The sequence below is a fragment of the Pinus tabuliformis genome, chromosome 6 (genome assembly GCF_031772625.1).
Source record: "Pinus tabuliformis cultivar Carrire ecotype Pingquan chromosome 6, CPIR1, whole genome shotgun sequence".
Classification (NCBI taxonomy): domain Eukaryota; kingdom Viridiplantae; phylum Streptophyta; class Pinopsida; order Pinales; family Pinaceae; genus Pinus; species Pinus tabuliformis.
Window position 1 is genome coordinate 847916817 of NC_142292.1, and position 15345 is coordinate 847932161.

The window sequence follows — 15345 nt, forward strand, 5'->3', positions numbered from 1 at the left end:
ACTGAGTGTGGTTGAATTTCCTCTTCCACAACATGACCTCCACTACTTCTTCTGACAATTAGAACTAGTTAAACTGACAATAAATCAAATAATTTGAAATAAATTGCTACAAATTAGGAATCAATCATTTTGAACTGAACTCTATCTTCCCAAACTCAAATTAACTAAGTTAACTGAGTGATATGTGGCAAGTCACCTCAGTTAACTACCTCCAATATTTATGTTGAAATAAAAATTCGAATTTTCTCTAGTTTGACCAAGGAAAAGTAAAACTGAAATTTTCTTATTGTATTTTGAACACTTCCTCTTAGTCAGAAAGGGATTATCAACCACCCCTATATTGCACCTGTGGAACTTTAAATTCCCTCAAGGCCTTTGTCAAAATATTTGCATCGTGTTCCTATATTAGAATGTATTGCAACAACATAATCTACCTCTACACACAATCCTGTAGATGGTGATACTAGATATCAATATGCTTGGATTGATTGTGAAAAAAAAGATTTTAAGAGAGTTTGATACAACTCTCATTATCACAGTAAATCACAGTAGGATCCATCATCTGACCAAACAAGCCAACAAGTATATTTCTCATCTAGATTGCCTCACATGTTGTTTGACTTGTAGCCATGTATTATGCTTTTGTTGAGTTGAGTGCCACCAATATCTTTCCGGTTGTATGAAGAAACTTCTACAGACTAAACACTAAAATTTCCACTTGATGTACTATTCTAGTTTGATGGACTTCTCCCCCAATCTACATATGTGAAGCCACACAACTTCACTCCCTCTATCTGTCTGTACCAAAGTCCAATCTGGGTAGTGCCTCTAAGGTACCATAGAACATGCTTAGTTCCCCTCCAAAACATTTTGGTTGGCCTAATCGTAGCTTGACTTCGCTGGTTGACTTCATAACACATGTCTGGTCATGTATTCACAAGATACATGAGTGAACCCACAAACTGTCAATAAACAATCGCGTCCACTTCCTCACCTGAGGTGGCATCCTCTTTCCTCTAGTTGGTCGCTAGAGGAGTCTCCATGGGTTTGCACCTATCCATGTGGAATCTCTGAAGTATCTCATTGGCATACTTTCCCCGAGAGACAAAAAATTCCCCATCACCTTGGCATACTTCCAATCTAAGGAAGTAGTGCATGAGACCCATGTCCTTCATCTCGAACTCTCTTTCAAGGTCCTCCTTGCAAAATCTGATCAACTTCTTATCACTAGTCAAGATCAAGTCATCAACATATAAAACAATAATAAACAATTTACCTTCTACCAAAATTTGATATAGGTTTGCATCCGCTTCACTTTTGGTGAAGCCCAAACCAGTGAGATAGATATCAATCCTAGCGTACCAAGCACAAGGTTCTTGCTTGAGACAATACAATGATCACTTGCCTGTACAGACATGAGACTCTTCCTCAAAAGCCTCAAAGCCTTCTGGTTGCTCGATATACACCTCCTCCTTAATAACTCCATTGAGGAATGTTGTTATCATGTCCATTTGGTGAATCTTCCACCCCATCTCTGCAACCAAAGCAAGGATTGATCTGATGGATGAGTACATTTCTATAGGAGCAAAGATCTCCTCATAGTCAATCTCCTCCACCTAAGAGTACCCCTTGGCCACAAATCTAGACTTGTACTTTTCTATGATTTCGTATGTTGCTTGCTTCACCTTAAAGATCCATATAGAACCCACAACCGATCTATCTTCTAGGCTTGGGATGACTTCCAAAACTCTATTCTTCACAATGGGTTCGTACTCCTCCACCATTGCATCAATCCATGTTGGTTGCTCTACTTCTTCCTCATGAAAGGATGGCTCAGTCTCTACTAGCTCAGTCATAATATCCATGTAGCTAGTGTACCAATCAGGTGACCTTCCCTTCTTGCACTAATTTGAAGGAGAACCCACATTCTCCCTCACATCTTGTACAAGTCTCTCAGTCTCTTTGGTTCTCTTCCTTCCTTCTCTGGATGGTTCTACTTGAGTGGCTGTCTCCACTCTCTGCTCCTCAACTTGCGATTGATCCACAACATCCTGAGGCTCCTCCTTTGGAGCTAAAATCTCCTCCTCTTGTGAGATCTAAAGCTCCCTCTCAAGAGAGCACTGAATGGCTTTGTCTTCATCAAATTTGACATCCTGTTGCACAACTGGGATTCTGAGGGATGGAAAATAAAGATGGTAGTTGTGGGGAGTCTCTATGTAACCCAAAAATACCCCCAACTTTGTTGTCAGCTCTAGCTTCTTCCTTGATTCTTTTGAGACATGGAAATCGGCATAGGATACAAATATCCCAAAGTGCGACACATCATGCTTCCTCCCCGAGAAAGTTGTAATACCCTCCTCCCACATTTACCCAAGTTAACCAGTTTTTTGGGGTAAACATGTGATGAGAGGCTATTATGATATGATTTAAATCCCCATGTACAGTCAAGGAAGTGGAACCAACAAAAAAAAACCATTCTAACCTTCCACACATGCTACAGAACCTTCAGGAGCCAACCAACCTTTCTAGGTGACCAACTCCTTAGACAACTTGACATTTCATTGATCTAGACTGTCAGTCACTCCCATGACAAGCAATGCATACAAATGAGGCCTTCCAACCACTCCCACAGGAAGGCATGCCAGAGAATGTGGAATTTTTTAGCCAATTCTGAGCTAGCCACCGTGGATTATGTGCCACTTTTTTAGGGGCTCCACTCAAGCCACTGCCGAGAACTTCATGAAACTTTCAGAAATGATAAATAATAATGGAATAAGGCTACTAATGCAATAATTGGTACAAGTACTTGATCTGACCCTACTAGACATGATATACATTTCTTTAAACATGTCACAAATATGTAATTTACAGGTCATAACAACAGACCTGAGCATAGTCGTATCATACTTATCTGAGATTCATAAAGAATCATTCTTACCTTATCAAAATAGTGCATTATCATCTATTAGGTCATATATTCATTGTACATTCATTTGCAAATCAAAACATGATGATAGAAATATATCAAATCTATCATAAAACATACTCATATACAACATATAACGAACATAAATAACAAGGATATAACAACCTTAAGAATTACATACAAAACCATATATTTACACATGAAATACCAAGGAGAAAGAGCTCGTATTAATGAATGAATAAGCCAACCAAGTCTAGGACTTCCACAAACCACCCGACTATATATTGGATAAAACAAATCTTTCTTTCATCCAATCACTCCCGTTCCATATTCCAATCATGAATGTGGGACTCACAACAAAACCAATCCATTTTTTCTCAGACTTTACTGTAATCACCACCAAATCACTAGGCCCTAAACAAGAATGGATGCCACTGAATTTCTCTACCTACATCGTGAGAAATTTTTCTACCTCCTAGTCTCTAGGCTTTACCGCATATCCCGCCATTCACCGGTTGAGGATTCCTAGTCCTAATCGAGACTCCACCCTCCAGGATTTATTGTATATCCTGCCATTCACCGGTCGAGGATTCCTAGTCCTGATTGAGGGAAAAAACCTCTAGGATTTACTATATATCCCCCCCATTCACCAGCCAAGGATTCCTAGTCCCATTGAGGTACACAAAATTTGGCTTCACCACAATCCCACCTTCTCAAGTCCAGGGATTCCTAGGCCTTGTGTTCTTCTTGAAACCATTTAGAAATCCAACTTAATGAAATAAAAGAGAACTTGTCACACCATGGTTATCCAAAAATGGCAAGGTAAGGCTGAAAATCAATGTCACACCTGCAAGGAATCCAACTGTAGTTGATTGATCCTGCTCTTCCTTGCTTGATCTTCGCTTCCCTTTCCCTTCTTGGTCCTTCCTTTTCTTTCCTTGATCCAATGCTAGAGTGCTCCAATAGTTCTCTAAGTTTCCAAGAGTACGAGAGGGAGAGAATACCAAAACTTAAACTGACAAAAAGGTACCAACTAATCCTCATAAGACTTTTTTATTAATGAGGCCTCTAATTTCTTCAATTTTTCATTATTTTCCTCCTCACATGAAATCTGTGACCTTTCACCTTCCTTTTATGCTAATTTCCATTATTTTCATAAATAAAATGCTAATTAATGCCCCATGCCTTTCCAAATCCTTTGCCATTACCTTTGGCAATTTCCTTAGACATAATAAACAAAATGAACACCCACACTAGGATGTTTTGCCCAAAACTCAGCTTGGAATATGTCTCCCATGACCTTGGTTATTATTTTTCCTTTATTAACTTTATTACATGAAATTTCCACCATGGCTATTACAAAACCCTCCCCCTTGGGGGAGCACTGTCCTCGGTGTTCAATGAAACCTACAACCAACAAGACTATTGTAATAAAAACATACTACCTATGGAGCTTTATAACTTAGCTTGATGTAGTATTTATAATGATCAACCTGTTGAGAAGTAAACCAATGTGACACATAAAAAAATGACAACCATAATTAAATGACACCCATACCATTTATTAGAGCTTTATAAAAAAGCTCATATCGGTATTTACATCCATATACATATGTACAATACCAAAATATCACACCAAAACATATACCAAAAACATTCACTCAACCAATGAATAGAGAAGGATACATAGCCTGCATCTGATCTGCCATATCCCATGTAGCTTCGTCGAGCCCAAAGTGCTTCCACTGCGCTTTAACTTGCTCGATTGCTCAGTTCCAGAGCATGAGCATATTTTTCTGCAATATACACTGAGGTTCCGGGTGGAATTCTCCATCTGCCTCCACCTGCAATATATACTAGTCAATCACAATTTCAACATCTTTAACATGATTCTTAAGAAATGACACATGGAAAACATAATGGAATTTCACTGTCGGAGGCAGTGCAAGTCGATATGTTATTGGTTCAATCCTTTCAATAATCTTAAAAGGTCCATAGGAAAACATCATGTAATTTCATTGTCGGAGGAAGTGCAAGTCGATATGTTATTGGTCCAATCCTTTCAAGAATCTTGAAAGGTCCACAAAACCGAGGTGCTATCTTGGCACATGACCCAGTTCTCAAGGATATCTTCTTAGGCTTGATGCGCAAATACACCTCTTACCCAACCTAAAGCTCCATAAACATCTTGTTCCAATTTGCATAAATTTATGCCTATCATGTGTTGCCTTTAGATTCTTCTTGATTATCTACATTTCCTATTCCATCTCTACTAACATATTCGGTCCTATCAACATCCTATTCATTGAATCATTCCAACTGATGGGAGTACTACAACTTCATCCATATAGTTCCCCAAAGAAACTCATCCTCAGTGACTCTTAATATCCATTATTATAAGCAAACTCAACTAACGAATGATACTCCTCCCATCTCCTTTGTTGATGCATGACATACATCCTCAACATGTCCTCTAACATCTTGTTGACCCTCTCTGTATGTCCATCTGTCTGCGGATGATAAGTTGTGCTGAAGGTCAACTCTATCCCCAAACCTGCAAACAACTCCTTCCAAAACCGAGAAGTGAACTTAGCATCCCTATATGACACAATATTTCTTGGAACACCATGTATCCTCACTACATATCTCATGAATACTTTTGTTACATCATAAGCTGAATAAGTATACTTCATTGGAATGAAGTGTGCCACCTTTGTCAACCTGTCTACCAAAATCAGGATGGAATCATGTTATCTAGATGTCCTCGGCAAACCTGTGATGAAGGTCATGTAAATGACCTCCCACTTCCACTTTGGAATTAGAATCGGTTGTAGTAGTCCACCTGAATGTCTACATTCTGCTTTCACCCGTTTATAGTCCAAACATATAGCCACAAATTCCACCATGTCCTTCTTTAAATTTGGCCAGTGATAAACTTCTTCACTACTGTCAATGTCTTCTAGTATCCTGGGTGTCCTAAATATGGTTTTTCATGAAATATTACAAGATATTATTATTGAGCTTAGTGTTTTTCAGGCACATATATCTTGTCCCTAAATATGATCAAACCATTTGTTGTAAGATGATAGTCCACATCCTTCTCACCTGTACCCTATTGTAATCTGTGCATAAGCTCCATGTACTTGCCATCTTTCTATCGTTCCTGTAAAATATGATCTTGTAAGTCTATCGCATAAGAGCTCATAGGTACTACATGATTTACCTGTGTCCTCCTCCTAAGAGAATCTACAACCCTTTTCTCTTTCCCCTTGATGTACTTGATCTCAAAGTTGAACTCAATGATCGTGGATAACCATTTAGATTGCCTGACATTTAGATTTGGTTGGTAAAATAAGTATCTCAATCCGCTTTGATCGCTCATCAATACAAACCTCCTGCTAAGAAGATAGTGTCTCCACATCTTCAATGCATGGATGATCACTTACAACTCAATATCACGTGTCAGATAATTCTTCTCATGCTCATTCAGTTTTCGTGACTCATATCTTACTACCTGTCCTTCCTTCATCATGACTCCACCAAGTCCTCTCTTGCAAGCGGATGTATACACCAAAAACTCTTTGTCTGGATCTACAATCTTTAATACTAAATAATTGGTCAACAACTGCTTCAATTTCTCAAAACTAGATGCACATTTCTCTATCCATTCAAAATTCCTACCGTGCCTCTGCAATGACATAATAGGATATGCGATGCGAGAGAAGTTCCTGATGAACCTCCTAGCCCCATAAATGATCTTAACTCATCCCCATTTCTAGGAGATGCCCACTCTATGATAGCCCTTATCTTCTCTGGATCCACTACTATGCCTTCCTTGGAAACAACAGTCCCAAGTAATGTACCTCTATCTGAAAGAAACTGCATTTGCTAAGCTTGGTATAGAATTGATGCTCTCTCAGTAATCTCAACACTGATATTAAGTGCTCGACATGATCTTTCTTATTTTTAGAACATATCAAGATGTCAACAATGAATACAATAACAAAGTTGTCCAGATAATGACCTAATAAACTATTCATCAGGCACATAAACATAGTTGGACCATTAGGCAAACCAAATGGAACTACCACAAACTCATAATGCCCATCCCTGGTCATGAAAGTTGTCTTATATATGTCCTCTTCTTTGATACGTACCTGATGATATCCAAATCTCAGATTGATCTTTCATTACATTGTCACTCCCTTCAACTAATCAAACAAGTCATTAATCCTCGGCTATGGACACATGTTCTTGATGGTTACCTTTTTCAACTGCCTATAATCAATTTCCAGTTTGATAGTACCATCCTTATTCTTCAAAAACAATATTGGTGCACCCAACAGTGATACAATTCGCCTAATGTATCCTTTTTCAAGAATTTCCTTAAACTACAACTTCATCTCTACTAAATCTGGAGAGCTCATCCTGTAAGGTGCCTTCGATATTGGTGTTGCCCTTAGTAGAAAATCAATGGAAAGGTCCACTTCTTTGTGAGGTGGAAACTCTGAAATCTCTACTAGAAACACATCCTAGAACTACTGCAAGATCGAGTACCTACTCAATACCTCTACGTCCCCAACATCCTTACTTTTATCACTAGAAATATACAATCCAAATAACACACACCCTTTTCTGTGTCCGTACTTTTCCTACATAGTTGTCACCATCCTAACTGATGTTGCCTTCTTCTTACCCTGCAAGATTCTTTGTTCTTCATTTACATCCAAACACTCAATAGCTTTTTCATAACAGTCCACCTTAGTCTTATGAAGGTACAACCATTGCATACCCAAAAGCATACTATATGACCCCAATGGCAAGACATTCAAATGTGCTAAGGTAGGCATACCATTCAACTCGAATGCACAAGCTCTTACCCAATGATGAACTATATTCTTGAACTATCTTCTTTGTACCTCTATCCAGCTACACTAACTAGGATTTTGCATGCACTTCTTTCTTAAAACCACACTTATCCATCAAGTTAGGACTAACATAACTATAATTAGATCCAGGGTCAATCAAAATAGAAATAAATTGATCACAAAGCTTACCGTCTGTCTCGATAATTGATGCATGGTGATCTTCTTGCCTGTTATCTAGTGCTGCATAGATCTGTGGAATGCTCTTCCCAATATCCCCAACTATCTGTGCTTCCTTTACACTGTAAATATGATGCCTACCACCCTGATTCTATAGACAATCCATTTTAATATGGTCCTTACCACTGTCCATCATTGCAACTGTCTTGTACCATCACCTTCATTCTGCTGCCCTCCATGTTGTGACCCATTAAACTTCTTCTAAGGTGCAACATTTTCTGTCTCACGTGCATCTTGAGGCCTTGTTCTTTTTGACTTCCATTTACCTTTAACTTTTTCTTTCCCTTTCCAGCCTTGCTTAGATTTTGTCTTGTGCTTTAATTTCTCATAAAAATGCTTCAATTTTCCAATGTCTTGTTCAATTGATCGAGGCTCATCATACTCAATTCGATCTCTAAATGCTAATGTAAATCCACTAAAAAATATCTGAACTTTGGCCTCCTCATCCTTAAGATATGGTACATACCTCAATAAATTCAGTAACTTAGTCATGTACTCCTCATATGTCATTGATCCCATCTTCAACTCATAGAATTCCTTGTATTTACTGTGATAGTACCTCTCTAACAAGTACTTCTTCCTGAAAAGTCTCTTGAATTCATGCCAACTCAACTCTTTTGTTCTAATGTCTCTAATGTGCTTCACATCTTCCCACCATATGTCTTCCTTCCCTTTGAGGTTGAAGATAGCTATTATTGCCTTCAAATTCTTGATGTACTCATGCAGCTCAAATAATTTCTTCATCCAATTATGTAGGCCTATGCATCTTCTGGCTGATTCAAGTCTCCATCAAAGGTAGGTGGCTTGGATTTCTTGAACTCATATGGAAAATATCCTCTGTCACTCCTACTGTAAGGATGATAACGATGATGATCATAGTTCATGTCAAAACCATAACTAGGATAGAACCTATGTCCATCACCTCTCCTATCTAGAGTGTCCAAGAGCCTGCAATCTTAGATTGCGCTATCTCCATTTGACCTATGCCCACCATGAGACCTACTACCATATGCCCCATTAGTTATGTCTTCCTACCCATGGATGATCCTAAGTGGTCCTTGTCTCTGCAATTCTGACAAACTTTGAAGAATTACTACATTAACTTCTGCTTGTTTCTCTTGTGTCTGCATGATTCTGTCATTATCTTCCTTGCAACTTCTTATTTTTGCCTTCAAAATTCTCAATGTGTTTTCTAAGTTAGAAGAGTGCCCAACACCATGTTGCTCATTTGATCCATAGGAAGAGTCTCATGAACTATAGTCTACCATCTTGCTAGTCATGTTTGATATTGTTCTTGCAAGCATACCATGTCAGCTTAAACCAAAATATAACATAATAAACATGCCTCAGTATAGTTCAGGAGTTGATATTTCATCTGCAAGATCAACCAGATCATCACAGTACATGCGTAATCATAACCATATCCATACATAAACATCATTTCAACCATCATCCAATTACCATGCATGAACATACAAACCACATACCATGAGCTCATGCACAATTATAACCATGTCAATGTATGCATAACAACATATAAGCACTGGCATGCATAACCAATGCATGATCGATGTACACTCATGACAAAGACATCCAAAAACAACACCATCAAATTTCATATGGAAACACAAATGCAACCATGACCAACACCATGAATACACAAACACATAGACCACAAGCATGAAGAACACATATGAAACTCATATGTATGCATGTCCAACACACACTGCCCATCTAGTCCAAGGGGTGAACCATACCCAAGGAAGTGGAACCGATAAAACAAAACCATTCTGACCTTCCACACATGTTATAGAAACTTCAGGAGCCAACAAACCTTCCAGGTGACCAACCACTGAGACAACTTGACATTTCACTAATATGGACCCCCAGCTACTCCCATGACAATCCATGCATGTGTTTAGGCCTTCTAGTCGCTCCCATAGAAAGGCATGCAAGTGACTGTGGACTTTTTTAGCTAATTCTGAGCGAGCGACCCTAGATTGTATGCCACTTTTTCAGGGCCAGGATTCAGGCCACTGCCCAATGCTTCATGAAACTTTCATAAATGGTAAACAAAAATGGAATAAGGCTACTAATGCATTCATTGGTACAAGTACTTGATCTAGGCCCTACTATCCATGATAGGAATTTAGTCAAATATGTCACAAATATGTAATCTACAAGTCATAACTACAGATTTGAGCATAGGAGTCTCATACTTATCTGAGATTCGTAAGGAAGAATTTTTGCCTTATCACAATAGCTCCATTATCATCTCTTAGTTCATATATTCATTTTCAAGTCAAAACATGATGAGAGCCATACATTAAATTTGTCATCAAACGTACTCATAAGAAACATATAACCAACAGAAATAACAAGGATATAGCAACCATAATAATCACATATGAAGCCATATATTTACACATGAAATACCAATGAGAAAGAGCTCTTGTTAATGAATGCATAAGCCAACCAGGACTGGGACTTCCGTGAACCACCCAGCCATAGATTGGCTTAACCAAATCTTTCATTCAGCCGATCACCCCCGTGCCATATTCAAAGCATGAATGTGGGACTGACAACAAAACCAATCCAAGTTTTCTCAGGATTTAGCACAATCCCTACAAGATCACTAGGCCCTAACCAAGCATGGATGCCACTAGATTTATCCACCTACACTGTGAGGAATTTGTCTTCCTCCTAGTCTCTAGGATTTATCGCATATCCCGCCATTCACCACTGGAGGATTCCTAGGCCTAATTGGACTCCACCCTCTAGGATTTACCATATATCCTAGGCATTATCGAGGGTACAAAACTCTAGGATTTACCATATATCCCTCTATTCACTAGTCAAGGATTCGTAGGCCCACCAAGGAAAAAAAATACGGCTTTACCGCAATCCCACCTTCTCTGATCCAGGGATTCCTAGGCCTTGTGTTGTTCTTTAGAGACCATCTCACTCGGTCTTGAAACCATCCGATAATACATCTTAACCAAATAAAAGAGAACCTATCACACCATGGCTATCTGGAAATGGAAAGGCAACTCTAAACATCACTGACACACTTGCAAGTAATCCCGCTGGAGGTGCTTGATCCTTCTCTTCCTTGCTTGATCGTTACTTCCCTTTTCCTTCTTTATCCTTCCTTTGCTTTCCTTGATCCAATGCTAGAGTGATCCAATAATTCTCTAAATGTTCAACAGTATGAGAGAGATAATAGAGAGAGCTCCCAAGACTGAACTCACAAAAATGTACCAATTGATCCTCAGAAACCTTTTTGTTAATGAGGCCTATAATTTCTTCAATTTTCCATTTTTTCCTTCATTTTCCTCCTCACATGCTACCTATGACCTTTCACCTTCCTTTTCTCCTAGTTTCGATTATTTTCATTAATAAAATGCTAGTTAATGCCTCACGCCTTTCCAAAGTCTTTGCCATTGCCTTTGCCAATTTTCTTATCCATAATAAGTCAAATGAACACCCACACTAAGGATGTTTTTCCCTACACTCAATTTGGAATACATGTCCCATGACCTTGGTTATTATTTTTCCTTTTTAACTTTATTACATGGAACTTTGACTAGGGCAGTTACAAAATCCTCCTCTTGTGTGATCATGCCAAGAATCTGGTGCAGACTCCTATTTTGCAAATAGACCATTGTATTTCATGCTTCAACCCACAAGTTTAGAGGTAGGCTTTGTAAAGGAAACTTTTAGGGGCTAACATTCGCAAGTGGGCTAATTTTCCATGGCTTTTCCAAAAAAAAATTCGGTAATTTCAATTTTTTTCTAAAAAGTATTCACCCATTTTTTATAGTATAAAATTATTTTACCTAAAATATCACAAAAATTATATAGATACTATATATAAAATCATTATAAATTTTAATAATTTTACAAATATATGATCAAATATTTTACAGTTTTCATCTTAGGGACTAGTAATATTCGCCAAGCTTTTTAAACTTTAAGATAAATTTCCATCCTTAAAATTTTCCCTGGGCTTTTCTCACACAACATTGCCCGTGTTGCTCCCACAATGATTTTTTTCTTCCTCTTAGCCACCCCATTCTGCTCTGGGTTGCGGGGTGCTATCAACTCTCATCGAATGCCTTCTTTCTCACATAAATTTTTAAACTCATTCGACATGTACTCACCTCCATTATCGCTCGTGAGAGCCTTCACCTTCTTTCCTGTTTCTTCCTCCACCAGTTCCTTGAACTCTAAGAAGTTGAAGAAAGTCTCATCCTTCTTCCACATGAATAAGATCTTGCACTTCCATGAGTAGTCATCAATAAAGATGACAAAATACTTCTGCTTGATAGTGGAGGCTATCAAGAAAGGTACAAAAACATCATAGTGGATCCTTTCAAGGCCCGCATGTGCTATGTTGTATCAACCATGGAAAGTGGATTTTGTGTACTTCCCCAAGGTACACCCTTTGCATGTGTCCTGCTTCTCTATGTAGAAAATCTGTATAGGTTAACCCGATAATGCAATATAAATCAAAGCAGAATACTATAACCTAGTTCTACTATCAATTTGTGAAAGATTAAAGATCGAGCTGAACAATATAACCAGAAGAAGAAGAATCAATGGCACAATACACATGAAAATACTTTGGGAAAAGCCTTAGCTAAAAACCCCACTATCTATATTATCATACAAGGTGGAAATACATGGGAATTATAAAAAGCCTTACCTCTCACAACTAACCAGCTCTCAGTACAATACTCATAGATGCTCATAGGCAATCTTGGCTTCTCTCCAACCTTCCTCTCTACCCTCCAAGCTCCTATTCCTTGCATTGTTCCTCTGGGATGATTCTTCTGTTACTGTTAGGTCCCTATACTACTAGTGTAACCCCTTATTGTTATTATTACAACCCCCTTATTATATTGTTGTGCCCATGTAGTCCCCATATTGTTATTACTGTGCCACATAGAAGCCCACTATTGTTATTATTGTGCCCTTACATTATTATTGTTATGTCGGCTCTGATTATATTATGACCCCTTAGACTCCTATATATAGAAAGGAGGTCTTGTCATTTGTATCATCAAAGAATTGTTCATTTGTGTAATGTAAAGGAGGTTTCCCCCTTGAAGAGGCTTATTTATAAGGCGTTGATCTATCTTCTCTATCTTTTTGTGAGTTAGTTTCATAACATTTGGTATCAGAGCTTTGGATTCTAAGGTTTCACTGCTCCAAACAGGTCATCGTGGAAATTTTGCTATTACTTGTTTTCTGTGACATTCCAGAAGCTAACAAAAAAACCCATTTTAGAAGAAATCTCACTGAACCTCATATCCGAATTTCATATCTTGTCTCACTATATTTTCAGAGATATGATCTCAGGAAGTTAGGGCTTTTACAAGCTCTAGAATTTCATCTAAAACAGGTCATTGTAGAATTTTCACTATAACTATTTTGATACAAAGTTTCAGAAGCTAAAAAAGAAACCCATTTGAGAAGAAATCGGTTTGAACCAAGACTCCAAATTTCAGATCCTGTCTCACTATATTTTTGGAGATATAATCTGAGGAAGTTAGGGTTTTTGGATACCCCAGAATTACATTCCAAACAGGTCACCTTGGGAAAATCGTCTTAACTTTCTCTTTGAGCATCATATTGAATTTTCTTAAGAATTTACAGAAACATGACAGACTGCAGCTTTTGGGGTACCATTTTCAGATCCTAAGGTTGAAACCGTGACATGTGGCACATTGTACAAGTTCACTCTACTGAACTAGTCTATAACTAGGTCATCGCGGGATATTGGAAATAAATGTTTCTTCAGGAATCCATTTGCAATCATACTTGTGGAGTTAGAAAGAGGACTTAGAGGGCTATTACAAGCTAAAAATTCAAAACTTAAAGATCCAAAATTACAGAGTTACATTCGTTTCAATATCTAGCTCCTAAAATCAAGAAAAAGCAAGATGAGGAAGTTTGATGGCAAGGATTCGATAAATTGGATACTATAGATGGAGATATATTTTGATCTACATGGTGTACCACTGTTACAAAAGGTACGTATTACATCTAATTATTTAGAACTGGATCAATTTTTATGGTATAAAGGGCTTTGTTCTCATAAACAACTTGTTACATGGTCAATTTTCATGAAGGAAATGATAGCGCATTATGAGAATACAAAGAGAAACACCTTCTTTACCCAATTGATAAATCTCAAACAAAAGTGTTCAATGGCAGAGCACATTGAGGACTTTTAAAAATTAAATACAAGGGAAAATGATATTCTAGAGAAGCAGAGGATTGTTGTCTCCATAGGGACTTTAAAGGATAACATTCAACATGAGATTTGTCTTTGGGAACCTAATCCATTGAAGAGGGCATTCAGGTTGGCAAGAAAAGTGGAAAGAAAAATTATGGAAACAAGGAAGTATACCCCTCAAAACTATAAAGATGGAAGTGTTTTTTCTCCTAACATTTGGTGAGCCCCAGTATTGCAGCAATAATGCTGCAACTCCTGGAACTCCCTTCTTTAATTTTATCAACCCGGTAGTTCGTAACAAACTTGGAAGCGACGGTGCTGTATGCAAAAGTACTAGCTCTTGCCGTAGCTGTCACTTGGTCAGCTGGCACAAGTCTGCTAGGAGCTTAAGCCAATTTCTATGAGCTCTTAGAAGAAGCTTTTTAACTGATGGATGAAAGCTAACTCAAGGAAGGCTAATCTACTCGCAGAAAGAAATTGGAAAGCTAAAAGGAAATGTAAACCCTAGCAAACCCTAATTTTACCACCTAGCCCTACTGATGCAAGAAAGAGGATGCAAGCTACTCAAAGAGATACCATTGACTTCTAGGAAGGTAAAATGCATGTGTTTAAGCTACTTCTACATTAACATCTGAAAAAAACATCTTTTTGTATTTTTGAATAAGTTGTTAGAATTATCATGCATGCGATTTAACTGTTTTTGACTGTGCAGAGGTGGATTGGTGAGAGGAAATGCTTGGAGGAGGTCGGGAAGGTTCAGAGAGGGCATAAGGGGTCCCTAACACCCTTCTAGAGAGTTTCATAGAGTTTGGCTACCAAGAAACCTCATTCGTGAGCTTCTACAGGAAGTCTGCAAGGGTTCTACAAGATGTTCTGGAATTTCTACAGGATGTTCTGTAATTTTCTACAAGATGTTCCGAAAAGTGGATTTTGGAGGGTTGATGGAGGAAAAATGGTGGGAAAGTGGAAATGGAGGTTGGATAATGATGTTAAGGGGTTTAGGACCTGGCGCATGAGGCTAAGGAGCGATTGGATTTGGTTCAAGGATGGAGGAAGCGATGATGCACAAG

The 15345-nt window shown here is 38.2% G+C and overlaps 1 protein-coding gene across 1 annotated transcript in view; it reads right to left on the minus strand.

Annotated features, from left to right (window-relative positions):
- LOC149261535 (beta-glucosidase 13-like) overlaps nucleotides 1-15345 on the minus strand; it is a 56387-nt gene that overhangs the window by 16079 nt on the left and 24963 nt on the right. Inside the window, exon 2 of the mRNA XM_089369604.1 lies at nucleotides 7984-8122. Within this exon, the coding sequence (XP_089225730.1) occupies nucleotides 7984-8122 (139 nt within the window). The remainder of the gene's footprint in view (nucleotides 1-7983; nucleotides 8123-15345) is intronic.